Below are 17,552 nucleotides of genomic sequence, written 5' to 3'. Positions count from 1 at the left end.
ATAGTGAGATTGAAAGTATTTGCAAAGAAACTTTTAAAGTTTAAAAGAAAGTTTTAATAACTTAAATTCAATAACAGAGCAGGCTAAAAGTAGCCTCACTGCAAAATCAGCTGCACAGAATATAAAAAAGAAATTAGATACTTGGTTTGTTGGTTAGTTTAAAGGAAGGGGGGAAGGGATCAAACTGTGAAGTCATCGATCCCTTGTGCCCAGTAAAATAATTACACAATGGAAAGAGGAAAAGAAAGGAGATGTACAGCACAATAACAGGAGAATGGAAGAACCAGAAGAACACTACTATGGATAAAACTGGAAAAGAAGACCACAGAGAAAAGCAAGAAACAGGCAGAAGGGATAAAAACAAGAGAGCACATGACCATGGCTGGCCGACAATGAGAACAAATAAGGAACAGCCAATAACTCTGTGACACGTTAAAACATCAGCCTAAAAGCATTAGAGTGAAGAACACAATGGGACAAAGGACATGCGCGAAAACTTATATAGAATGATAAAACTCACCATCACACATAAAATTAAATAAGCCGATGAGGCGTTGTCAGCTAAAATTAATGGCAATGAGTCTGGTAACTGAAGAGTCCACTGCAGGTCAGCCAAAGAAGGACAGCTCACCAAAATATGAGCCACTGTCAGCTGGGTGCCGCACCGTAGCTAAGGTGGGACATCACGGCGCAAGAGGTAACTGTGTGTCACACAAGTGTGGCCAATGCGGAGCTGACAGAACCACAGAGTCCCTGCGAGAGGCCCGCATGGAGGTCTTCCACACATTTGTAGTCTCCTTAAGGGTATGTACTGAGGTGATGCCATTCCGTCTCCCAATGCCGCAAAATCTTGCAACGTAGTACTGAACACAGGTCAGGGGCAGAAAAGACAATCTCCATAAGTGGTTACCGTGTAGCCTGTTTGGCCAGCCTGTCGGCAAGTTCACTGCCTGAGATTCCGACATGACCTGGGGTCCAGACAAACACCACTGAATGACTGGACCATTCCAGGGCATAGATGGACTCCTGGATGGTCGCTACCAAAGGATGACAGGGGTAGCACTGGTTGATAGCTTGTATACTGCTCAAGGAGTCAATAGACATAAGAAGCAACTCCCCAGGGCATGAATGGATGTGATCAAGAGCATGAGATATAGACACCAGCTCAGCAGTGAAAACACTGCAGCCAGTGGGCAAGGAATGCTGTTTAATATGTCCTACATGGACATACACAAAGCTGGCATGATCATCAGCCATCAAGCCATTGGTGTAAACCACTTCATGGCCTCAGTACATATCAAGAATCGAGATGAAGTGGCAGTAGAGAGCCGCGGAGTTAACTGAGTCCTTAAGGCCATGTGACAGGTCCAGGTTCTTCAGGAAAAGACTACTATTTTTTCTGCTGAACAACACATCTAAAATCGCTTTAAATTATGAGGGGCCCGGTAGTGCAACTTTGTAAATCAATAATTTAACTGTTATCCAATAAGCTATATACCTCTATCTGAAAGATTTTGCTTCATTATTAAGTACCTACACTTATTCCACAGATGTACTAAAAAGTTTTTGCATGTTTGAAACTAATTACAAAAAGACGTTTAGCTGCCAACACTTCTTGTACAAAGATGAAATCAGTGTTATGACATTATTTTGATTACATTGCATTAAGTTCGTCTCACCTGTCCCTGAAAGGGGTAGATGACTCATTTCTTGACAAAAGTTGACATTCATTATCTGTGCACTTGGAAGAAGTTAGTACATCACTTAGACTCGAATCCGGGCTTCCTGAGAGCTGCTCCTGTGATCTTCCGTGGTGGCCTGGAGGTTGATACACCTTCGTTTTCCTCTGCTCGCGTAGAGAATCGTACACATTATGTTTGTTCACATTTTGTAAATTAATCTCATCATCGTACTCGTTACCCTCCCTATCCAAACCGCATTTTTTTGTTTGATCATTTTTTGCGAACAGCCCTAAGTTTGTGTCTCTGTGTGTACCATCAAGAGAGATATTTGAGAGGAACGTCAATGCGGCTATCCTCCTACGCGACCTATTTCTTTTTAAAGAAGCCGCCATATCATCCTCATTCCACCACGTATTTTCGTCGAAATTTTGTCATTTTGTACCAAGTTTTATCACTACGCATCGCTAACACAAAAAAGAAACAGAAAACTATTGACACAAGAACTGTAATCTACGAAACACTCGTGGGACTGTTATGACACAAACGGTACATAGTAAAGTTACTACAGTTTATCGCGATTTCGCTGCAGTGTTGCATATTTATCTTCTCCATACGAAACTCCATTTTCGAATACACTAAACATCCACTCCATCAGCTCTTCTCCCACTACCCGCTTACATAGTACTTAGCTACTTACTCCAACGTTGACCAGTGATATTTTTGTTTTAGCACAGAAGTCAGAGATATGAGTAGCGGCAGATTGTTACTCCACAACGAATATCTCTGAGTGCGTTTTGTGTTTATGGTAGCCGAGAGTCGAGTGTGCGTTGGAAGAGTGGAGTAGTGTTTGGTGTGCCCACATGACATAAAAAAATGGATGCTGGTGCCGGGGCTGGGAGTCGAACAACAAGGTTTATGATGGAAGGCGTGGGTGCTAGAGTTATCAGAGGACCAGACTGGAAATGGGGAAAACAGGTCGGAATCACTACGTGTGAAATGTGTAAGTGGACGCTTGACTGTGTTAATATTATTTTTACATTTACTTTTGCAGGACGGTGGGGAAGGACACGTAGGAACTGTTAGAAACTTTGAATCACCAGAAGAAGTAGTTGTCGTGTGGGACAATGGAACAGCAGCGAATTACCGATGTTCAGGAGCGTATGATTTACGGATTCTGGATAGCGCCCCTACAGGTAAGTCTTAACCGACCCCTCTTTTTTACAGTACTAGCACGGCAAAATGTATCATTTCAGAAACCGACCATGCCAAGGTAACATCCAGTACCCCTGCATTTGCAAGAATTGTAGTAGCTTGGTATGAGATCCATGTTACTGAAGATTCTTTAGCCATGAAGTGATAGGCCCTAATACATTTATTTTGTTTACTTTCTTGTAGGTAGGTAGTATCACTCTAGTTGCACACGACCTACACATGACTTATTGTACTAAACATGTTGATTTCCCGTTCGGATTCATATTTTGTTGATTTTGGTGCATTGTGTTTATTGTGATATTTTCTGCTGATGTGTCATGTACACTCTTAACATAGTTTTTACATTTAACAGCATTTATCAGAAGTTCATTGCCATGCAGAGGGTGTAATACATAGTCATAACTGTAAGAAATGTAATTTGGTTTCCTATGTCCTTGCATCAGTCCCATTTATTGTGAATGAAAGGTTTCTAAGTACCTGATAAATGACATCAAAATTGCTAAAGCATTTAATGTAGCATGGATATCATTTACATGTATAATGCTGGGATGATGATTATGTTTGGTTTGTAGGGCGTTCAACTGGGCGGTCATCAGGGCACATACAAAGTCCAAATTTTTATGCGGTCCAATCTAGCCACTTGTCACAAATGATGATGATAATGAAATGATGAGGACAACACAAACACCCAGTCCCCACCTTGTAGGGAAAGTTAGTTATCAAAGTTAATTATTTACTTGTTACATGAATCATATCTCCTATCTCTTGTTACATTGTGGAATATATCAGTTAGATTACAAATGCAGTACATTGTCTAAGTGAAAAATATGGCAGTATTATGACCATTTACATGATTGATTGTCTTTTACATTAATATTTTATATTTTCTATATGATGATTTACAGGCCCACTTAAGGAATTGTCAAGCAGCCGTAATTTCTCTGTAGGTTTCAGGTTAATGTGTTCTCCACCTAATTGGCTAAATGGTTGGGGGTTTTCTGGTGTAATACTAAATGAAAAGAAATAAAAAATACTAACAGCTGTTTTGTGTTCTTTACTTTTTGTTACTTTAAAATTTTGGACAAAATGCTTGACGTCAGAGACAGTTGAATACATAAAGAAATTTATTAAAATTCTGCATCAGGCCAACATTAAAAATCTGTCGGAAACACTTATTGTTGTACTGGCCCGACTCTCAACTCTCAACCAACACTTCACAGTAGCTCTCCTGCAAACTTTGCAAGTTGTGTTTCCATTTATTTTTTTCTTTATTGCTCACTGTTTGCCCAGTGACTGTAAACAAGTACATAAGTGATCTTTCTACTGCACATTATATTTTCTTTCTGCATTAATAAATTTATTATTTTATTGTTATCAACTATAAATGTTGAATTCTCTCTCTCTCTCTCCCTCCCTCCCTCCCTCCCTCTCCCCCCCCCCCCCCCGCCCTCCTCTCTCTCTCTCTCTCTCTCTCTCTCTCTCTCTCTCTCTCTCTCTCCCTTTCTTACCTAGTTTATATTCTATTGATCCAATTTTCCTCCAGTCTACTGTTCTTCACTTATGAAGTGGTTTTATACAGGTGTTTATTTTTGACATTGTCGGATTTTTACTTCTAGGAGTTGTTTTTTTTTTCCTATTCTGTGCTGCACATTCTTTCTTATAACCAGATGTACATTTACCTTCCGTTTCTTGATCTGTTGCAACAATTCACTGGATCCTATACTCTCCCCCCCCCCCCCTTCCCCCAAAAGGAAATGAGGGAACTTAATACCTACTACTTGATATTGTCATTTGCTTTATTCAGTATAAAATCATGCTATGAACATATATTTTTTGCAACTATAACATAACTTCACTAAATGGCTCTCTTAATCAGAGATTTGTCATTTTAATTAGTGTTCAGGGCATTAGGGAAGCATCTGATTCAACCTGTATGCTTTGACTTTTGATGTCTTCAGTAGAGTGGAAACACCTACTTCCAGCATATACAAAATGGTGATGATGTCATCACTACATAAACATACAACAAACATGAACAAAAGTAAAATGACACAAGGACATCTCACTCCAACAATAAAATGAAACTAATGGGACAACTGCGGGACATAGGGGGTTTAGAGTGGGGACAAGCTAAATATGTAACAATACAAAACACCACATCATCCCAAAACAAATATTATTAAATAAAAAATTCTCAACTTCGACGTAACGCTACAGCCACAAAACCAGTAGGAATCGTATACTTCACTCTACCTGTATAGCTCAAAAAGGCCCCCGATCCCAAAAAACCAACATCTGCAATTCTGAAGAGTGGACTTCGACATTTTTCTTGACCTGCATAGCTCAAATGAAGCCCTTGGTAACAAAAAGCCAATGCCTACAACTCTGAAAAGTGGAATTGGACATTTCACATGACTTAAAAAGCTCAAACGCAGCCCTTGGTATCTTCTGGTAAATCACAAATAAAAAAAGCACAATCACAAACTTTACACACATACATAACTTGCTAGATCAATTAAAACACAACTTAAACACACAAAACGTCACAATTACTGTATAATAAAACCAAGACAAAAGTTATTTACTGACAAAAGCCTCTAGCGAAAATCATCTATGTTGATCAAAAATTAACACACACATGCACACACGATGACAAACACCAAATTATTCACACCTAACAAATATGCCAAACACATAAAGAGAACAGAAAATATCTTGTGACAACTCACTGAAAACAAAGCAAACACTTCCAAATCTATGTTTCAGGCACAAATAAACCCATGCTACCACAATGATAACCAAGATTCAAATGAACTCAATACCACACTTTAAACTTAACATGTCATCATCCACCACCAAAGGGTGCCATCAGATTCAACAGCACAACATATACAAATGTGAACCAACTCAAAAACAGTGTATCCTAGTGACATCACACATTGCAACACCATTACTTCATAGATCAAAGCAGATGGGTGGAATCGAGTGCTTCCAGTGACCCATCTTCAGGTAGATCTCATTGAGTAATTACTGATAACATCTTTTAATAAAAATACTATTCATTTAAAGGTGTAAAACATGATGGTACCATGTGTGATACTTGCCGCCAACAGCCAATTTTTGGAATTCGTTGGAAATGTGCGGAGTGTGGTAACTATGATTTGTGCTCGATATGTTATCATGGGGATAAACACCACCTACGCCATCGCTTTAATCGGATAACAACTCCAGGAAGTGAGAGGTAAGTATATTGTAGCTGTTGTTATCCACTTCGAAAAACTGTTATAATAAATTAACTTTGATGTTAAAATTATTTGTCTGTTTATTACTTACACATTAACTGCAGTCTGTATGTATGGTTACTTTCTGTTTTCCCCTTGAAATTGAAATATTCAGTGAAAAACACTTTAGATGAAATAAATAATTGCAAAACTGTGGATTTAATGCTCCAACTTTATAACTTTATATCAGTGCTTCTTCACCAAAGAGCTCAGTAACATCAAATATTTCTGCAATTAGCAATCATTGCATATGACTGCCATGTTGAAGAACCAGGTTAAATTTCCAATACTGTTAGGAATTTTTCCTTGATGGGAGGACCTGGACGGAGGCGCTCAGTCTCTTGAGGTGAATTGAGGAGCTAGTTGAAAGTAAGGTAATAGATATGAGAGCTGGAAAGCTGATAGCGTTTTACTGAACCTATGCCTTTCCATACAACATCTGAGTGGTACCATATGGTAGAGGGTGACACAGCAGTCAGCCAGCATGGTGTTGGTCTTTGGGCCTGATTGTAGAGCTATAATTTCTGTCAAAAGCCAGGGTGGCTTTTTCGAATGACCGAGGCCCATTTATCTCCCATTATTGTCCACCTGACTGCTTAACGAACTAGTTAATTCCTCTTTCAAATCTATTTTAAAATTCTCTACTGTAGTAGCTGCGTCAAATTCCGTCTTCAAATTTCCCATCCCTTCACATAAATTACTGAAGTCTTTACTTTGTGCATATACCTTTGCACTTAACAATCCTAAAATTTTATTCTGTACATCCAATTTATTACTTAATTGAGTATTAACTGTGTCTATTTCTTTACTTAAATTAGCACTCTGTGCATCCAGTTTTCCACTTAAAGTTGCATGTATTTCATTTCTCAAAGAAGCACCCTGGTCATCTATTTTATCATTTAATTGAGTATTTACTGAGTCTAATTTAAGACTTTGAGCATTTATAGTTGTATTTAGTTCTTTTCTTAAAGAAATATTTTGAGCAGTTAGTTCCTTTCTTAAAGCTACTGAATCTACCCTTTGGTCATCTATTTTATCACTTAAAGTTTTGATCAAATTCACTAATTCAGACCATTCTGGCATTTCTTTACTCACTGTCATAGCCATGGCTGGTTCTGAAGTTTCCCCACTTTTCTGAGTATTATCCAAAAAAATTCTACACTGAGTATAATAACTATACTAACTGTCTGTTATTCAACAGTTTCTTTAACTTTACACTGAAACAATTATTGTTTTGCGCTCACCTGGCGTAGAGTTCTAGCTGTGTTGGTGAGCGGATGTGTAAGCAGCACCGGTGGACAGCACTGGCGGAGCAACGTCGAATGTTGGTTTCAGCGTCAGTGAGCATATGTGGAATCAGCAGCGGTGATCAGTGACTGGTGCCGGTGTCGTCGGACTTAGGCTGGTGTCCACGTCTATGTCCCCACGATGTGTGTGACAGCTGCTTACTCCCCACACCCGGATCTTCTTTGATGAATTATTCTGGTCATAGTTCTTCTTAGTCTAATACGTCAGAAATCTTCTCTCTTTTCTTTTAACGTTATATCTTTCTTACGTCTTCTCTTTTATTGCATTTATTAATTTTCACCATTTGAACTTTTAGGCTGAATCCAATTCCATGAAACAGTTCTCTTGTCTTGTTATGCCTGGTTGCTATGGCAACACATTATATCTTCTACTTCGATTTCCTCTCAAAATTCCCATGTTTTTGAATCCTTTTCACTGGTCACCACGTTCTAACGATGTGTCACGATAAGACGTGTGGAGTAAAATACAAACTTTATGTTTTCACCAATTAACGATGTTTTGGACTATGCAGAATAACATTCTCGCATTCCACATGTAAATATCTCCGTTTTCTCATATTTCACTCATATTTCGAGCTTTAGAAACATGTTTAATTAACATTCATAAGTGAGTTGGTTTAAGAACTGCTCGTAATTTATTAACATGAACTATGTCTTGCTTCGTTCGGGGCTAAGGCATGAAGTATAGTTAACAATGTTTCAACTGTTTTTCTTTTTTCTCATTACAATAGACAACAATATAAAACACCATAAGATACATAAACACTTCTTGTTCTTCTGATACGGCTTCCGTGGCACAAGCGGCAAACACTTGTTGACGCCGTTCGATGTCTTGTCTACCTTGTGCTCATGACTCCTTTCCAGCCTGCGCACACAAACATGTGTTATGCAGTATGTATGTTCTCTCACACTTATTCTTAAATATCATGTGTTCGAGACAGTAGAAGGATGAGTGGTTCAGGAATTTCAGCAGAAATTCTTGAAGCACTACAACTCATCGGAACGTTAGAACGTAATGTTCCGATGACTTAAAGTGTGAGTGTGGTTCTGGGTTATAATGGCTTATTCCCCCAAACCACCTTCCACTTCTTTACGAGGTGACTCTTCTTTACTGAATAGCTGGCTGCTAGAAATCCTCTTGACTTCTTCTCCGTTGAATAACACTAGGTACAGGAATTTATAGACTCTTTCTACTTATGAAATAGGTAGACATACAAACTTTATTTTTCGTCAACTAACGATGTATTTGACCTCCATGTATTTGACATCTCTCGTATAGTCGGACGTTAGAAACAAATTGAGTTACAGTTACAAGAAAGTTGACTTAGACACCATGACCTTTCCTAACATGAATCATAAAATGAGTTTTGCCTCTAACAAGGTTGTGTCAAGAGTCTGCAAGAGTACTTTTTCAATGGTTCTTGTTTTAATAACAACAGTCACTGACACTATAAGCACAGAGCCTGCATATAAACTCCATGGTTCTTCCTTACACACTCACTAAAACGTCTATGGATTGCATGACAGGTACTTGTCGGTGCCGTCTGATTGCCTCGTCTACTTTCTTCCTGTGACTGATTTTAAACTTGCACATACAAATACGTGATGTGCAGTAGGTAGGGCTCTACCATCTCGCACTCATATCCAGAATATCATGTGTTCGAGTCAGTAGAAGGCTGATTGCTTCTAGAATTTACACAGAAATTTTCGAATCACTACATATCTCCACCCCCCCCCCCCCCCCCCCCCCCCCCCCTCAGATTGAGCACACGATATTTTATAAATAATCATTATGCAAATAATATCGCTCATAATAACATTTCATATCTTAACAGTATACATTTCTTACATATGTTTATATACGTATCTTTCCTTTCCATAACAATTCTCTGTCCTCTCTTGAATAATTTTTTGCTTACTATTTCTCTGCTGTTTTTTTTTATTTTACTTTTACTTAAGACATAAGCATTTTCTCGTGGTGTTTTAGTCAGCATTACTAATATTTAGGAATTGTGAGGACTCTTTCTCTTTTCTTTATTTCCTTTTTTTTTCGTTATTTGTCGGTGCCATCCAACTGCCATATCTACTTTCTTCCCGCGACTGATTTTAAACCTGCACACACAAACTTGTGACGCGCAGTAGGTAGGATTCTACCATCCCACACTCATATCCAGAATGTTGTGTGTTTGAGGCAGTAGAAGGTTGAGTGGTTCTAGAATTTACACAGAAATTATTGAATCACTACAATACTAGCATTAATAATTTGTTTGGTGTGGATTCTTTCAGTGCTTTTGGGTTTTTCCATTTCGGATACAATGCACTTCGTTTCAAATCAGGTTCCTACCTGTACTTAGATTTCCTATGTTCTGAGTTCTCATCGCTTTTGTTTTGGATGGGATAGGTTGTGCCACTATTTTCTGTGACCCAGATTACGTTGAAACTTGCGGCATGGCTGCTTGAGCTCAGAGATGTTCTTATGAGAGGTAAACAGCGTAGTATCATCTGTGTAACATATGACAGGATGTGGTATGTTGTAAGGCAGGTCATTGGTTGCAACAATGAAAAAGAAGGGTCCTAGGATATATCCTTGGGGAACACCTTTGTCTATCTTAAGCAAAGAAGAATGCATATTCCTAACTGAAACGAATTGTTTCCTGTTGTTCAAGTAAGAAGTGATGATGGCTAAAGTGTGCTCTTGCAAACCCATTGTATTCCAATTTCTTTAGTAGGATGTCAACAGGAATGCAATCAAATGTCTTGCTTAAGTCACATAATACAAGTGATACTTTTTTTTTTTTTTTTTTTCAATATCAGATAATGTTCAATCAATGATTTCTAAAACAGCAGCAGTTGTGTTTTTTTCCCTTGCGAAATCCAAACTGAAAGTTACAAAGTAAGCCATTCTCTTGAAAGAAGGTATTTAGCTGGTTGTGCATAAGTGCCTCATATCTTTTCCCCTATTTATGAACTGGGATGACTTTAGAAAACTTGAGTGTTTTAGGAAAAACTCCAAATTCTAAGCATTTATTGAAAATACTGGCTAATGGTGAGCATATTAAGTGTTATATATGAGTTATAAATTCTCTCTCTCTGCTCAGTCCTGTGAATACAGATGTGCTTGTAAATCTGGTGTATTGTGTGCAAGTTTTCCCTAATTTCAGAAAGTTCCTCGGTAAACCAGTTAAGCATTTTATTTTTAGGTTTCCTTGTAGCTCTAGCTTTTGTTAATGGAGAACAAGAATTCCATAGTTCTATAAATTTCTCAAAAAAAGTTATCAAAGGCTATTTCTGTTCCCAATTTCCCTGGTTGACATTTGTATACCTGATCCCACTTTTCCTTCCTTAACTTATCAATAAACAGTGTTATGTACTCCTCTTTTTGTCCTCTCACCAATACAGAGTTAGGTTCGGTAGTTTTAATTGGCTGTCTCTTATAAAATGTAAGGAGCAAAGGATCATGATCTGCAAAGTTTCCTCCTACAATTGTGACTCTAAAATATTCCTCAATGAAATTAACTATAATGTTGTCCAAGCATGCATCCATACGAGTAGAACACTTATTTGTACAGTATAAGTTTAATGATCTTAGTATTTTCAAAAATATTTTTGTGACTTGTTAGTCTGTGTTAGCCATTTCAATGTTGAAATCTCCACAGACAGCAATTCTTGTCTTAAATTTCAATTTTTTTTTTTTTTAAATTGATAATTCCAATTTCAAAATAAAGAGGGTAACATCACCATCTGGGGATCTATATAGGCTAACTACTATTATGTTTTCATCCAGCAGCTTAACACAACTGATCTCTGCATGTAATTCTGAGCTATAAGTTGTTACATCAATTTTAGAAAATTTCACTCCTTCTCTTACAAAAATACCTGCACCACCATTCTTTCTCTGCTTTCTACATATGATATCGGCCACAACATACCCCTGAGGGACAAATACGTCTACTTGCTCAATTGTTAGCTCGTGTTCAGATATACATATACCATCTACAACCAAATCATTAAAAAGATGTTCTAATTCTAAAATCTTATTTCTAATGCAACAGATATTGATTTGTAAAAAAGTTCATATTTTGTCTTTATCTGTATTTATTTGGGGACTCTTTGTCCTCACAAGTTGCTTGGAGTATTAAGCCTGGTCACTGTCTTTAATCCACTGATACCGCCTCCTTTGTTGTTTGTTTGTATCTCAGTCCTTCGACAGTTTCTGTGGCCGTCAATGCATATGCTATGTGACCACTCCTCTTTTCCACCCACAGTGTAATGATGCGGCAGAACATATCATTGGCATGGTCAAGGCTCAAATGATGAAGTATGTTGCGGACTGCTCCGGACACTATGCCTTGACATGCTTCTTGAGTTCTTGCAGGTTTATGCCAGCAAGCAGCGAGGGATTGGAGTCCAGCCGAGACGCTCCTTCGTCACTAGCTACGCATCCTCCTACATCTGTTCATGCTGCCCCACCAGCAGCCATCGGTGCAGCCCTCATCACAGTTCGCTCCTGGCTGTACAGTCTAGGCTTTGGGGTTTGGCTGCTGACTAAAAAAGATTCCATCCACGATCCACAGTTGCTGTCACTTCTGTATGGTGTGCACCAATGAGGGGATGGTGGTGTGCCATGGCGATCAGCTGCGTCTTTGTGGCATGCTGAGAGCCACGGATTCATCGCTGCTGCCCTCCCTCAGCACCTGTCCAGGTCTCACAGGGCATCCCCCCCCCCCCCCCCCCTTGTGTAGGTCGCTGCCTCTGGCCTCTCCTCTGTGGTCCATTGCCTCCCACATGCTGTGGGCTATTCTCGTAACACCTTGCTGCCACCAGCATTTCTTTTGCTGGCTTCCCAGATGCCATCGGGTCCTTCACCACCAGGTCCCTGGCACATCCGTGCGAGCTGCCGGCACCTTCACCATTGGTGCTGTTCCTCCAAGTCGATGTCCTGGACTTAAAGGATCAAGTTTTCAGACGTCAAGATGCTACCAGCAGCCTCTTCAACATATGTCCAGGGATGCGCCACTTCATCCCTTCTCACCCTTTTTGGCCCAGAACCTCTTTCTACCGCCACTATCATGGCCACAAATTTTGTTAATTGTGGCCCCTCTATTATTTGTGTCTTGCATTACAGCAATTCAAATCTGTAAAAGACAAGATGCATCATAATTTCATAAGGTCACTGCATATTTCAAATAGAGATTACTATTGCACATAGATACAATGTAGACTTATGTAGCAAGTGTGTGGCGTCCTCCAGACACTGTTGATTGACATGTAATATGTTTATGAGTATTTGATATACCTGTTAACTACGAAGTCACTGTAAATATAGTATATTAGAAGATCTAACAAGAGCTACGAAAGAAATCTCCAGAAACACAACAAAGGGATCAATTTGGCATCTGCCTGACATGTTTTAGGGAAACTATGGACAAGCTCTGTGATGCTGTGTGTTGTTCAGACCAGTTTTCAAACCTGTGTGGTATGCTTGATTTAATTTTTTGTGCACTTCACTTTGGGTGCAAGCAACATTCAGTGTTGAACTTAATTCCTCTAGCTCTTGTTGGCTTTTAGATTCACAGGTATATAGTGACCATTGTGGGATCATCATGGAGGGGCTTGCTGCTATTCATGAACCACTGTTGACCACCTTCATACTGTCAAGCTAGACTTGCACAGAGTGGTTACCAATGGTGGCTGCAAGTTGTGCCAGATCTAAAACTGTTTTTCAGGGTTGGTTGCAGGTGTTAGATGGCCAAAAGCCAGAGCCAAAGTTTCTGACAAATAAATTTGAGGCACTGCCTCCTGTGATAATGAGGTGAAACAAGTTGTCGCGTCCCAAGCGTGGGTATTGCGAGGGATTGAGCGACACAGTTCGTGGATGGGATTTTAGCCGGTTGACCGTAGTGAGAGGGAGACTTTGATCTGGCTAAGATGTAGAAATCCCTGGTTGTCACAAGGCTAGGAAGGCGGTGGAAATTAAAGTCGTGATAACTTTAACAATTTGCAGTTTATTCTATTTGAGTACAGCTCGCCCTAACTGCGCGGTGATTGCATTCACAGGAAGGCCAAGTCTAACACAGAGACGGTGACTAACTCCACCATTCCGACTGCCTACTAGAAGTTCTGCAACATTTCCCAACACCCTACGTTAGAGTCCCGCGGCTACACCCTGACGCACTCCAGCGACTATCTCCGGCTGCCTGCCTACAGCCCGTTCCCCAGCCCAAGTCGGCTGCTGCTATCACTCTCTAACTCTCCAGACAAGACCCGACACGACAAGACTTAGCTTAGCTGCTCAGAGCGGCGTGCTCTCGGGTTTTGTTAACGTTTCCCCTCCGACCCCGCCAGCGCTTCGCATGACGTAGCGTCGAAGGCAACTTGCCCTTATTTGGTCTCATTAAAACATTGTTGTTGCTATTGTTCTTCAGAGTCTGAGTGGAGGGGCAGAGACGCCTCTCCCTATATGGTCACACACTGCGTCCTGAGCCCTTCATTGGCTCCTCATGACATAGTGCTGTCCCCACCAAGGGCCCTCTTTCTTTCTCTCTCCACTCCCAGACCTCTCTCTCTAGCCAGGAGTGTTTACTGTTGCTCTTCTTAATTGATTGCTTATCATGAGTCCCTACACAGACCTTCGTTTGTATCTGCTGGCTGTTTGCTTTCTTATCGAGCACCCAGTTGCCCAGCGGTTTGAGTGCCGCCTCGGCTGGCCCTTCGGCCACGCCTGGCGTCCCACGCTACAACTTTTAACTTCTTCCTACGTGCTATTCTCAAAGTACTGCAATTAGACTTGGCTTGTTCCTGTGGTTACAACAAAGTAGGCCTTGCCTCTTCCGCTTTGTCGAGATCTAGGCATGTACAGAGATGAAAGAAGTGGCTGTTGATTGTAGGTAGTTCCAACATTAGGCACATAATGGGACTTCTTGAGAAAATAGTGTCATGTAAGAGAAACAAGTGAATTGTGCAGTCAGTGTGTGTTCTGGGACAAATCATCCACTTAGTGCAAGAGACTATTCCAGTATTAATTGAGAACACAGGTTGCAGTCAACTGCAGACACTGCTGATGTCAAAAGAAACAAAGTCTGTTACCTGAGATCCAAAACTATTATCTGCTCTTTCCAGAGACCTGTAGATGTGGTAGACAGTTAGCATCATTTTTGGGATCTCAGCATAGCTGTTGATTTGCAACATGATTCCTCATTACAAGCACAGATTGCAGCCCTCTGATCTGGAACCGAGTGGAGGGTATCATCCAGAGACATCTTTGGGCTTAAAATGAGCTTGGCTGCAGATTCCTTGATGTGTGCAGTACAGGGTGAAGATTTGGAAAGTTGCCCTGGAAAGACCAGGTATGCACAGTGCACTGGCAACAGTAACTCTGGTGCCAGAGCATGTGCACATAATTTTTCTTTCTTTCTTTCTTTCTTCCCAACATCAGATCAAGTACTACAACATGTAGAGAGCAAAAATTTAAAATGTTAGTTGTTGACTGCCAGAGCATGTGCAATAAAGTGCCGAACTTGCGTCTTATTAGAAAGCAGGAGCCCTCATGTCATATTAGGATCTGAGACTTGATGAAATCCAAACTAGAGCATAGGGAAGTTTTGACATCAGAAATAACACATTTTGGAACAATAACTGAGACTTCTTCAGAGGAAGTATGTATAGCAACAAGTGGGAACATTAGGTGTAGTGAGGTCCAAAGCGAATCCAACTGAGAACTAGTGAGAACAATAGTCACCTTAGTTGGTGTACTTAGATGCATGTCTATTGGTCACCTGATGGTCACAAAATCATAAAAAAAGCTTAAACTTAATAACATGGGAATACCCTGAGCGTATGATAGTAATAGATGGTGATTTTACAAGGGTTGGAACTTTAGAAGTGATAACTATTTATTTACAGCTCGTACAAAATAGATAAATGTTTCAAAGTTTTACTGACCTTCAAAGTAGTCGCCAGCAATATGGAAGTTGTAGGATGCTCTTAGCAGTGCCAGTTGTGTTGACAGTTTGAGCAGCACGGTCTATTGCCTGACGAATTTGTAGCAGTTCTGAAGCGAATGCCGTGAAGTGTTTCCTTCAGTTTAGAAATCGAGTTGAACTCACGAGGGCTTAAGTCAGGGGAGTGTAGTAGGTGGTATAGCGCTTAGCAGCCCCATCAGTCAAGCAAATCAGTAACAGCTTTCACTGTATGTGCTTGAGCATTGTCCTGCAAAATGATGGCCAGGTCCTGCAGAAAGTGTCATCACTTCTGTCTCTATGCTGTTCATTTTTGGAACACAACCTATGACCAGCAGACACACTGTTTGAAATAATTTTCGGGGAATGATCTCGAAAACCTGCTGGAAAATTAGAAATACGAAATCAATTTGAGATTCCCTGTTGATAGCACTCATTACTTCATGTGAACAAAGAGCTAGTTGTGATTCACAAGAATATTTTCTCAATTCGTGATGACTACTTGTGACTAAATTGTTTTGTTTGAGATAGTTCATAATGTTCAGTTACGGTATGTGTTCCAAATTCCTGTTGAAAATTGATGTCAGTGATATGGGTCTGTAATTCAGTGGATTACTCCTATTTCCTTTCTTAAGTTTTGGTGTGGTCTATGCAACTTTCCAGTCTTTATGTACGGATCTTTTGTCAAGCTAGAGGTTACATGTGATTGCTAAGTATGGAACTATTGTATCAGCATACTATCTGGACTGGAGGACTTGCATTATTAAGTGATTTAAGCTGCTGCACTACACTAAGGGTATCTATTTATGCAAGGATAGGCTGAAAAGTAATGCACACATGCTTGTAGAGTGCAACCTAAATGACCTTGAGAAACACTCCAAGTGGCATGTAAAAGATAATTTCCCCTTCCATACACAAGCACAGTTTGAGCATGTTGCATTCATACTACATATTTTGAATAGTGGAAGGATGGAGATGTGTTGTAGTGCTGTTCAACGAGAGATAACAGCATGCTGTTATTGAGTTTTTAACAGCTGAAAAAGTGCCTCTTAGTGAGGTTCATCATCATTTAGAGGCTGTTCATGATGACAATGCTGTTGATCGAATTGATGGGTAATAAAATTTCATGATTGTGAGCCTGAAAAAGCCATAATTGTTGATGAAGCACACAGCACACGTCCGATCACTGCCACAGACAATAAACATTGAAAAACATCAACGGTTTGATTTAAAGTGATGGAATGAAAAATCTTATTACGTATTGGGAAAAATGTGTTAGTCTTAACAATGACTATGTTGAAAAAAATGATTTTGAAGCTTAAGAATTTAACTTTAATTAACAATTTGCCCAATTTTACTAATTGATTTGATTCATGTTCCACAAGCCTGTGTGCATTACTTCTCAGCCACCTTCATAAGTTACTCATGCTGTCAGCTGTTCTTGAATCAAATACTGGAATATTTACTTTGTCTTCTTGGGTGAAGGAATTACTGAAAACTGTGTATGATAACTCTGCATTAGTGGCACTATTGTTGATAACATCACCATCACTATCACACTGTGAAGCTATTATTGAGTCTGGCCACTGATGTACTTTACACATGACCAGAATCTCTTTGGATTTCCTGCCAGATTTTGAGCTTCTTTAAAACTGTACCAATCTCATGAATTTTGTGTTCTTTTAAATTTGGCATGCTTATTTCATTGCTCCTGCAACAATTTTCTGATCTGTTTTGTGTACCGTGGGGGATCAGTACTGTCTCGTACTAACGTACTTGGTATATTTCTCACAATTGCCGTAGAAATTATTTCTCTGAATTTGAGCTACATATAGTCTTTGCCTACATCTTTAGTTTGGAAGGGGTGGAGGCTGTCTCTTAGGAATGTATGAAGCAAATTTTTGTGTGCTTTTGTAACTAGATATATTTTGCATTTATTTTTTTGTAGTTTTGGATGTTTTGGTATCCAGTCTCACTACAACAATCCTGTGATCACTAATCCCTTTACCCCTTGTGATGCTCCCTATTGTTTCAGGATTATTTGCTGCTAAGAGGTCAAGTATGTTTTTGCATTTGTTTACACTTTGAGTGGGCTCCTGAACTGATCGGCAA

At 39.7% G+C, this 17,552-nt stretch overlaps 2 protein-coding genes across 3 annotated transcripts in view; one reads left to right on the top strand and one right to left on the bottom strand.

Annotated features, from left to right (window-relative positions):
• LOC126191437 (CDK5 and ABL1 enzyme substrate 2) overlaps positions 1 to 2,382 on the bottom strand; it is a 172,930-nt gene extending 170,548 nt beyond the window's left edge. Inside the window, exon 1 of one of the 2 annotated variants that reach the window (XM_049932312.1) lies at positions 1,680 to 2,382. In XM_049932312.1, the coding sequence (XP_049788269.1) occupies positions 1,680 to 2,074 (395 nt within the window). In that variant the 5' untranslated portion in view covers positions 2,075 to 2,382. The remainder of the gene's footprint in view (positions 1 to 1,679) is intronic. The other variant, XM_049932313.1, reaches the window with a different exon arrangement.
• Positions 2,383 to 2,466: 84 nt separating this feature from the next.
• Positions 2,467 to 17,552, top strand: part of LOC126191485 (E3 ubiquitin-protein ligase mib1) — a 612,367-nt gene continuing 597,281 nt past the window's right edge. The window contains exons 1-3 of the mRNA XM_049932370.1: positions 2,467 to 2,657; positions 2,734 to 2,875; positions 5,964 to 6,135. Of these exons, the coding sequence (XP_049788327.1) occupies positions 2,556 to 2,657; positions 2,734 to 2,875; positions 5,964 to 6,135 (416 nt within the window). The 5' untranslated portion in view covers positions 2,467 to 2,555. The remainder of the gene's footprint in view (positions 2,658 to 2,733; positions 2,876 to 5,963; positions 6,136 to 17,552) is intronic.

Source organism: Schistocerca cancellata, chromosome 6 (genome assembly GCF_023864275.1).
Source record: "Schistocerca cancellata isolate TAMUIC-IGC-003103 chromosome 6, iqSchCanc2.1, whole genome shotgun sequence".
NCBI lineage: Eukaryota > Metazoa > Arthropoda > Insecta > Orthoptera > Acrididae > Schistocerca > Schistocerca cancellata.
Note: the sequence above shows the minus strand (reverse complement) of the source record. Positions and strands in the feature narration are given on the sequence as shown.